Source organism: Sebastes fasciatus, chromosome 20 (assembly GCF_043250625.1).
Source record: "Sebastes fasciatus isolate fSebFas1 chromosome 20, fSebFas1.pri, whole genome shotgun sequence".
Lineage (NCBI taxonomy): Eukaryota > Metazoa > Chordata > Actinopteri > Perciformes > Sebastidae > Sebastes > Sebastes fasciatus.
The window spans coordinates 20,673,205-20,683,927 of NC_133814.1; the positions used below are offsets into that span (position 1 = coordinate 20,673,205).

Consider the following 10,723-nt stretch of genomic DNA (forward strand, 5'->3'; position numbering starts at 1 on the left):
TCCTCGGTGCTGAAGCACTGAGAGGCTCCTGAGGGAAACCCCAAGATGACATCATGAGGACACACTGTTATCATGGGTTAAAGTTTAGGGACAGGTTACCATGGTAACAACATCATGTGACATCCTGACTCTTTAAGTGGGTCAGGTCTGAGCTAAATAAACCTATTAAATCCTGTTTCTGACCTCACCTGCAGAGTAGATGTGTTGGTGTTTGTATTAATGTTGATGTGTGAAGAAACACTGAAAAGTGGATTAATGTGAACAAGATGTAATTTCTTCACAGAAACACATCTCTTATATTGGAAACATACCAAACAGGATGAATATGAAAGGGAACATTGTTTTCTCAAATTTTACATTAGAATTCGCCTCCCAAGTATCAAATCTTCATTCTGAGCTCAATTCCATGTAAATCTCTAGTTTTCATAACTAAACTCGCTATTTGTGTGTTGATTTTTTCTGTTTAGACTCAGACAGGTGAGAGAGATGCAACATGGGCAGGAATGGACCAAAGTGTGACTCCAGGAAGCCAAAGAGTCAACTATCATGTCACACAGCAAACTGCATCGGTGAGTTGAGTTATATCTGAGAAAAACAAATACCACAACAATCCCAAATGTATCTGAGGTACCTGAGGATCCCCTTCCTTCTGCTGCATGCCGCTCTAGGGAGGGGGGGGACAAAGGAGGACGGTCTGCAGGACAGATAATAATGCACTGTACTCATTTTTAACAGTCTCTTCTGCACTATATTCACTTTTTTTAATAGTCGTGTATCACAGCTGTTACCCTGTACTATATTCAGTTTTAACAGTTTTCTTCATCTCCTTGTATTTTTATATCTGGTATATGTTTTTGTACTTCGTACTACTAACTTTTTACTGCCTTTTTACTAACGTGTTTTGCACTATGGAACTGTGATGATGGAAACTTGGATTTCCCTCGGGATCAATGAAGTTACTATCTATCTATCTATCTATATATCTATCTATCTATCTATCTATCTATCTAGGCTCCTCCACCCGGAGCTGAGCCCCCGGTGGAGTGCGTGTGAAAGGGGACCCCTCCAGCCTCCATGGCTCACTCGTCAGATCCGTCCCGCAGGGAGAAGACCCCCGGGACCCAAGGGTCACACACGGCTACGCGCAACCTCTTACGGAAGAAGGAGCAGCGTCGGCGTGGAATCCGATCCTCCTCACCCATGGGCCGGGTCATCCTCATCAACTCTCCTGTGGATGGTAAGGAGGAGTTGTAGTTGTACATTACAACCTGCAGTCTACTGTAGACAAAATACTGGTTTCCCTTACAAAAATGATGGAGTGGTGGACTGGTATGATGGAGGAGTCAAATACAAGCTTGACTGACATCAATAATGACAATAATTAAGGCTGTCCTCGACCGAAGAAATTCTTAGTGGACTAACACTCATACGATTAGTTGATTTAATAGAAAAAAATTGTTTCTCCACAAAGAATCACACAAAAAGCGCCACTTTAAATCTTGTGTTTACCAGAGATGTGCTCATACGTTTCTTGGAAATAAGTCATTCAGCATGAAAAAAACATAAAAAATGACAAATTGACGAAAGAAATCTTAATCGACTAAGACCAAAACGACCCATTATTCGACTAATCGACTAGGAAGAGGCAGCCCTATATAATAATACAAGAATTTCCCCTGAGATTTGTGACTATTATTATTAAAACAGCATCCCTGTGCCTTTTTGTTTAGGTGGAGATGACTGCGAGGACCTCCACACGATCACAGTGGATAAGAGTGTGGACGGCAAGCTCGGCTTCAGCGTGCGAGGAGGCTCAGAACATGGCCTCAGCATCTTTGTCAGTAAGGTGGAGGACAACAGTACAGCAGGTGAGCTAACGTGCTACTAGCTGGAGACTAATATTGTCTGTGACTAAGTGATGTTGCTTTTGTTACCTGTTATTTGTGTCTGTGTTCGCAGAGGAGGCAGGCCTGCAGGTAGGTGATAAACTGGTGGAGGTGAACGGCGTCAGCCTGGAGAACATCACGATGAGCAGCGCTGTGAAGGTCCTGACTGGCAACAACAGGCTGAGGATGGTGGTGAGACGTGTTGGCAAAGTCCCCGGCATCCGCTACTCCAAGGAGAAGACGACCTGGTGATGATTCATATTGATATCAGCTCAGTTTATCACATAAATATTAGATTCTGACTGACCGTGGAAAATCCTCCAGGGTGGACTTGATACACAGGCGTATGGTGGTGGAGGAGAGCGGACGGACACCTTCGGACGCCAGCTCAGGAAGCGCCCTCCAAAGGATCGTCCACCTTTACACCACATCAGACGACTACTGCCTGGGCTTCAACATAAGGGGGGGAAAGGAGTTTGGTCTGGGCATCTATGTCTCCAAGTAGGTACCCTCCGCCATGGAAAACATTCTCTGCTACACCTTTTTGTTCATTTAATCATTAAATAATCTCTCTTACTCACTCCTATGTTGTGGTTTCAGACTGGATCCTGGTGGTCTGGCTGAGCAGAACGGAATAAAGATGGGGGACCAGATCCTGGCTGCCAATGGCGTGAGCTTTGAGGACATCAGCCACAGTAGTTCTGTGGAGGTGCTGAAGAGCCACACGCACGTCATGCTGACCATCAAGGTGAGAGCGGTGATGTGCAGCATTTGACCCTCGATAGCAGACTACACGATTAAACTATAGACTCCCTAGTTCTAAATCCTAAAAGATTGTATTTTCAAAAATGTTTGCACAAAAATATCCTCCTAAAGGTGCAGTGTGTAAGATTTAGCAGCATCTAGCGGTGTGGTTGCAGATTGCAACCAACAGAATACCCTTCCGCTCACTCCTCCCTTTCCAAGACTGCGGTAACGTGAGCCGCCGAGTGCAAATCCGTGGTAACGCCGTTCGCCTCGCACAGAGGGCATCCTTATCATAATAACACTACTTTTTGCAGTCTGCAGCTCACATTACCGCATATTCACAAGTGTTTCGGAGAACTACGGTTACCTTCAGGTAACGTAAAAATGTGAAAGGGTCTCTCTAGAGTCAGTGTTTGGTTTGTCTGTTCTGGGCTACTGTAGAAACATGGCTCCGTGAAGAGGACCCGCTCCCAAGGCCTATTGAAAGAGGCTTGGACACGGGTCTTGGGGTATGGGGTATAACAAAGGGTAACTGGAGCTGCGGTCGTACGTTGCGATTGGCTCAATTTCGGCGAGGCGCAGACCAATTTTTACTGCCTATGTGTTATACCCCAAAGATGCGACGCGTTGATGACATCACCTCTTTTCACCCTCCTTGCCTGCTCCCTATGTAGATATGAAGGGCTCATTCTAAGCTAATGAAAACATAGTTATGGATATTATAGTCAATTTCTGCCAATAGATGCCCCGAAATGTTACACACTGTTCCTTTAAATGCAAGAATACACACGTTTATATCACTGTAACACATGAGCCGATGATTCAAAAATGTTTACATGACATTTATGCATTTTTTAAGAGAAAAAAAACACCATACTTAAGACAACATAACAAGAAAACTGCTCTTCAACATTACAAGAAAACTGCTCTTCAGTGGTTCCAGTATTTCCAGCTGAAACAGGCTGATGTGACACGAGTAAATATAAAAAGAAGTTGAGTTTAGAAATGCTTTTTTTTTTTAAATATAAAATGAACAAATTTCAGCCTTGAGGACTCATCTGTGCTGTCAAGAGAATCAGCTTTTTTGTAAATGATTAATGGTCAGAAGTCATCATGAACATATTTTCCAGGAGGGTAAAAGTAAACCAATTTGATATAAAATCTAATGTCTATGACCCTTTGGTACATGGGTAAAGTGGCAGCTATCATCTTATATAACATAGTAGAAGTGAAGTTGTCTCAGCTGAATATTTGGTGTTGCATTCAGTGTTAACCACAAGCTGAAGTATCACATTTCATAATGATTCTTTTGTTATTGGAAAGCACGTCGGTTCTTTCATTACTGCCTCGGCTTAGATGACCTGACAACACATTTAACTTTCTACCTTTCATCTTTAATTCTAAATACAAACGTCGCCACACAGTGGACGTAGTGGCGGGTTTATGTGGCAGGGCCCCGACAGCTGGCATGCACACTCGTAATATTCCTCGCTCACTTTACTTGTCGGAGCTTGGGTTTCGCGCTGTGAAAAATAGCCAGGCCGTGTGCATTATTCACCAGGCAGCTGGGATCAGGTGCTGATCAAAGCTTAGAGCAGTGTGATGTGCAAGTTCTGTTCCGGGATCCTTCGCTTTTCCCCTCGCTTGAAACTAAAGAGTTAGAAAGCACCCCGGCTATCAAAGGTTACTAGAAAGTCAAGAAGGGAAATGTGTTTCTCTTTGAGGAGGAAGACGTGTTTTAGTTTTGTGTGCTTCTAGGGTTATCAAATATAGCGATCCCATAAAAGTTTCAAGCTCTCTACTGTATCTCATTTGCATATCTGTGGCTATATCTTCACAGGAAGCAGGACGATACCCTGCTTATAAAGAGATGGTGGCAGAATACATGTGGCTCAATAAGCGTATGTATCTGGTTTTCATTATCTAGAAAGCTCGGTAGCACTTCATTTTAAGGGTCTACAAATTTCATAGTATAATTAGGTGATAATTACCAAGTAACCTATTTTAAAGTTCTTTGGAATTACTGCCAAATTACCCCAATATTTACCTCAAACTTTATCAAAAATGTCTTTATTATAAACATTATTTAATAATTATAATCAGCTATTTCCCATTAGCTGGTAATTTATTTAATATATTTCCAGGAAAAGAATACAAAGTTATGCTTTATTTCCATGTCTGCTGATAAATAGATAATAATTAGCAAATAACTTATTTGAAATTTCTTAAAAATCTCCCTGAATCATCACATCAGCTACCAGTTTGTGTAGACAATAAGTCACACAATGGTGAGATTTGTGCCTGATCAGAAGTGTCATCTATTAGTTTTGGTTATCCACCTCTGATGAAGAGCAGCGCACAGCCACTTCTTAAGCCTAAGGGCCCTATTTTAACCATTATATGCTATTTTAGCATATAATTATTGAATAATGTTTATAATAAAGTCATTTTTTATCCATATTGAGGTAAATATTGGGGTAATTTGGCAGTAATTCCAAAGAAATTTCATATAGGTTACTTGCTAATTATCACCTAATTACCATGAAATTTGTGGACCTGTAAGATGACTGTTACCGAAAACTGCAATCATTTTTGTTTGTTTTTCTTGGCCCAATCCGAATGTCCATACTCAGACTCACGATGCTCGATGCCCAGAGGCATAAAAGAAAAAAAACGATAAACAAGGTGGACGGCACATGGGTGTTCAGCCAGGCATATTTAAATTTACACAGAAACATTAACATTAAGGATTTAAGATGGTAGATAAAACACATGAAATCAATTGGCGTCGTCAAGGTAACGTGATATGTTGCCGTAAAATGCTTTACTATTCATATTTATACAATTTCAAGCCCTTGCAGCCTCTCACACTCAACCGTTTACCAGTCGACGTCAGTTAAGTCCCTGAGGGTTCAGGGCTGAAGGCCTTCAGGGGGGACATTGGGATTTGGCCATTGTCTGTGTGAGGTTCTATCTGTGACTCTTTAAAGATCACAAATCACATTTGATTTAGATCATCTGTTGTTTTCTTTCCTCAGTGGCCAATGGTACTCAGAAATCTTCCTCCCAGGGTTCGGAGTCCAACTCTTCAGCTTCCTCTCTGTCGTCTGGGACTCCGGTCAGCTCTCTGAGTGGACTGTCGCAGGTCATGTTCCCTCCCAGCATGCCGTTTGGTTCAGACATGGTGGATGTCTGCATCTCCACTGAGGACCAGAGGTCAGCTTGTTTATTTTCAGCGTGATTCTCCCAAATTAGTTTGAAGCAGCTCAATTTTGGCTAGGAAAAACTGGCATGGCCATTTTCAAAGGGGTCCCTTGACCTCTGACCTCAAGATATGTGAATGAAAATGGGTTCTATGGGTACCCACAATAAATATATACATACGTTTACATAAAGCAATCATTTTTGCCCATTCCCATGTTGATAAGAGTATTAAATACTTGACAAATCTCCCTTTAAGGTACATTTTGAACAGATAAAAAATGTGCGATTAATTGTGATTAAATATTTTAATCGATTGACAGCCCTATAAGAAACACTAGACCAAAACAACATGCTCTGGGCTTTCAGAATTGCCTTTTCACACATACAAAAGCAACATGTGTACACAGACTAGATCATGGTAGCTTATTTGTCCAGGTATGAGTCGGAGCGAACCGAGACCGCCATGCAGACGGACCTTCCCTCTCAGAAGACGGGTGCAGAAACCACTCGCAGCCTGGGTCGAACCACTCTGCTCAGAGACACGCTGATCGGTGGAGAGGAGGACAGGGGGAGGCAAGAGTCCACCAAGACGGCCGTGCTGCTGGCTCTCAGCATGCCGAGCCGACCGATCACCAGGTCCCAGAGCGAAGTCACCGTGGAAGGTGAGGCAAGGAGAGAGAGAGTGGATCACATGAAAAGATGACATGGATGAGCCGCATAAATGACTGTATGTTATGATCCAATCGTAGAAATCAAGCAGAAGAAAGAGAAGAAGCAGAAAGAGAAGCACCCACAGGAGAAGAGCACCCTGCAGCGCTCGAAGACCTTCGTCAACTCGCTATTCAAGGGTGGACGCAAGAGAGACACGTCCAAGGGACGCTCCAAGTCGCCGTCCAAGGCTGGAAAAGGTAGATGCATCTTTGCATCCCTAAAATGCATTAAAGTGGCAATCATCCCACTTCCCCCAAATTACTTTATAGTTTTATTAGTTATATTAAGTTGGACTGCAAAGAGGTATTTATGGTCCAGTAGTCAACACTGGTTCTCCCCTGTAATGTTTTCAGGGGGGCGACAGGTCAGCGCGATGCCAAATTCAGAGATGCTTGTAATTGTGGAGGACATGGCACGCCGGCTGCTGACTGAAGAGGAGGTGGCTGCTGTGATGAAGACGTGCCGAAGGGTGAGAAGCTTTGCTGCAGACAAACTGAGACGTTGTTGTTTTTAAATGTGCTGACCTTTGGACTGCCCATGAAGGAGTTATTTATCACAAAACATATTTCACACATCAGTTTCTAAGTCATTATCAACTGGGTACTACATCTGTATCGTTACTCTTCAACAGTATGTGGCAGAGCAGTCAGTGGAGAACTTGATACGCCACCTGCTGGCCGTGCTGGACAGACCTGAGAAGCTGCTGCTGCTGAGGGAAGTCCGGTAAGGAAAAATAAAATAGTAATAGTAGTAAAATACTAGATATTCACTCCAAAGCCTTCTTTGATACAGCTACTGTTAAAATGCTACCAGAAGGGGATTAAGGATTTTTCTTTTGTTTGTCAGGATGCTGCTTCCTCCTCCTGACCTGAGTGCGTTCGACAAAATGGTGACTCCCATCGAAGTCGAGGCCTACGATATACTCAAGTATCGCTCAAGTGCGTGTGATGCATGCTGAATCTGTCAGAATCGGTGTGAACAGCTCCGAACAGTACTAGCTAGTTAAGCACCATTCTGTAACATATTTTCTGTCTTCTCTGTATTGTAGTCAAAACTGCTCCTCTTCGCTCTCCCACATCTGGTCGAGCCCCCAAACGGCGCCTCATCACTCCCATCCCGGGTCAGTACCTCATCTACAATACCACTTCATTTTGATGTAGTATGAACTTTTGGATTTTAGTTTTGTGTTTTAATTAGGGCCGTCAATCGATTAAAATATTTAACCGCGATTGATCGCATGATTGTCCATAGATAATCGTTACTAATCACAAATTAATCACACATTCTTTATCCGTTCAAAATGTACCTTAAAGGGAGATTTGTCAAGTATTTAATACTCTTATCAACATGGGAGTGGACAAATATGCTGCTTTATGCAAATGTATGTATGTATTTATTATTGGAAATCAATTAACAACACAAAACTATGACAAATATTGTCCAGAAACCCTCACAGGTACTGCATTTAGCATAAAAAATATGCTCAAATCATAACATGGCAAACTGCAGCCCAACAGGCAACAACAGCTGTCAGTGTGTCAGTGTGCTGACTTGACTATGACTTCCCCCAAACTGCATGTGATTATCATCAAGTGGGCATGTCTGGTAAGGGGAGACTCTTAAAGGGGTATTCATAGAACCCATTTTCATTCACATATCTTGAGGTCAGAGGTCAAGGGACCCCTTTGAAAATGGCCATGCCAGTTTTTCCTCGCCAAAATTCAGCGCAAATTTGGAGCGTTATTTAACCTCCTTCCCATAAAACCGTTAAACCACAGCCTGAGGTAAAAGTGCACAGACCATAAAAGAGGTGCTGATACAACCTGTGTTTCTCTCCAGATTACAGAGGAGGCTTTGAGCTCCACAATTCTGAGGAGGTGGAGAAGGAGAGCCACCTGCTGGATGAGCTAGAGAAGCTCAGTGTGTCTGGGCCCCGGGGATCCAGAGAGAGGCCCCATCCCTGCATGTCCTTCACCCCGCTGCTGGACATACCAGTTGATGGCTACGACACAGAGTCCAGAGACCTCAGACCCCCCTCCGCCAGCACCGCCATGCTCCCCAACTGGCTGCTGGCCCGCAGCCACGACTCCCGCCCTCCTCTCCGGACAGACATCGGCACGATTCGCTCCGTCCACTTTGACGAGGTTTCACTGCACTCGCCTTCAGACAAGGGGGATGCGACCTCAGAGAGAGGAAGGTCCCCGTTCAGAAATGGCCACTCCAAAAGCAAAAAGGAGAAGAGTGGAGACCGGAGTAAAGAAACTGTGTTCACGCTGCAGAGTGCTGCTCGCAGGAGTCGGCCCTTGTTGTCGCAGGTGTTCAGGTCGGGTCCAGATCAGCGAACAGGGAGCGAGCAGATGAACGGACATCAGACTTCCTCTGAGAACGGACTCAACGGCTCCGAGCCTGAACAGGAGTACGAGCTCAAAACTGTCAGCATCTCCAAAACCAAACAGTCGCTGGGTAAATGAGTTTGATTTAATGTCAGAATCATGTTATAAATAAGTACAATTTGTCATCATTTAAAGTGTTAGTTCACCCAAATTACAAAAGAATACTTATATGTTTTCTAGGGCTGCCAACTCTTAGTCGATTAGTCAGTTGTTTTGGTCTTATTTCTTATGCTTTTTTCATGCTGAATGACTCATTGCCAATTGCCTCTTGTGTACACAGTAAACCAGTGCTTGCGAAACACCTGGTGTACTGTCAGTACACAAATATATAAAATGCATCACTGACTGTTGTTTTGGTGTTTCAGGCATCAGTATATCCGGAGGGATGGAGTCCAAAGTTCAGCCGGTGGTGAAGATCGAGAAGATCTTTCCCGGAGGAGCTGCCTCCACCTGTGAAGTTCTCAAGGTGACGCGACCGGTTAATGACCAGGGTTTCTGCAGAATTCACCAAATTACATTTTTAATACCACGTAGAATACAATTTCACACAATCATACTGTCAGCAGTATATGACAAGAATTCCTAATTAATTAAATGAATGCGATCTTGACGTTAATGAGCAGCAGAAAATGGACAGATAGATTAACCAATTAAAAATGAAAACATTTCTTCAAGTTAAAGTTTTTATATAACAGATAAGCTTCCTAGCTGCTGTAGCCAGCAGTGATAACAGTGTTGCTACAGGTGTTTATAGGTGTATAACACTGAGCCCGCTACAACCCAAAAAAATCGCAAGTTGCATTAATGCGTTATTGAAATTAGTGGCGTTATTATTAGTGAAATTTGCGTTATTATTGCGTTAACTTTGACATCCTTAATTTGACCTCTTACTGTATGTGACTTTCCCTCTCGTGTCCCCAGGCTGGATTTGAGTTGGCGTCTGTGGACGGACTCTCCCTGCAAGGCGTTACACATCAGCACGCTGTCGACATCATCCGAAAAGCCTTCAGCAACAAGGCCAAAGACCCCATGGTGTTTGTGGTCAAAGTCCCCAGAAACATTTTGAAAGGAGACTGAGACTCACATCACGAATTCAGACAAGTGCTCTGTGATTTTCTGGGACTAAACACAGAGACAGAGACTTGAAACACACTGATCTGAGGTCAGGTATGTAATTTTGCCATTCATGTTGTTAAAGTTGGGAATAATTACATGGACACTGGTGACAAAAATGGCCTGAGGCAGCAGATCACATAAGGATTAAGCAAATGAATGAATACATGAGGAATATTGCCTTGAAGCAACAAAAGACATTTACAGTAAATGAAATTTGTGTCCAGAAAGCCTGAAATCATAAAAAAAATGGTGCTCCTGATGCCTTAATACTTCACTTCATCACAACCCAGGAGCCAATGCCTGTCAAGTACATTTTACATTTTATGTATTAACATCCAATCCTCTGAAGAAAAGCAGCAGTTTGTTTCTGGATTTTTAAATGTGCAGTATGACAAACTGCAAACTGTAACCTGCGTGCCTTTAGAAGCCCTTTTAACTGAAAATAAAAGTCTGACTCCATGTTAAGTGTATATGTTGACCTGCAGAGGGCAGACATGAGACGTTCAGAAACATTTCTGCTCTCTGCAGCAGCTAATGAGGAATATGTTGAATGCCTCAAATCACAAACCTTAAAACATCTCCTAAATGTTAACAAGATGAAAACTGTAGAATAAATAATCCAAGTTGTCATCAGAGAGATTATAACCCAGATAAAACTGTATGTAC

The 10,723-nt window shown here is 42.9% G+C and overlaps 1 protein-coding gene across 1 annotated transcript; it reads left to right on the forward strand.

The window, feature by feature from the left end:
* Nucleotides 1-980: 980 nt before the first annotated feature.
* Nucleotides 981-10,509, forward strand: LOC141758386 (PDZ domain-containing protein 7-like). The gene is made up of 16 exons (XM_074619746.1): nucleotides 981-1,237; nucleotides 1,731-1,868; nucleotides 1,960-2,134; nucleotides 2,211-2,387; nucleotides 2,487-2,634; nucleotides 4,474-4,534; nucleotides 5,672-5,849; nucleotides 6,273-6,499; nucleotides 6,587-6,745; nucleotides 6,902-7,017; nucleotides 7,180-7,271; nucleotides 7,395-7,486; nucleotides 7,597-7,668; nucleotides 8,388-9,011; nucleotides 9,307-9,407; nucleotides 9,863-10,509. The coding sequence occupies exons 1-16, from the start codon at nucleotides 1,075-1,077 to the stop codon at nucleotides 10,016-10,018; spliced, it is 2,679 nt and encodes an 892-aa protein (XP_074475847.1). The 5' UTR covers nucleotides 981-1,074; the 3' UTR covers nucleotides 10,019-10,509.
* Nucleotides 10,510-10,723: the final 214 nt, after the last annotated feature.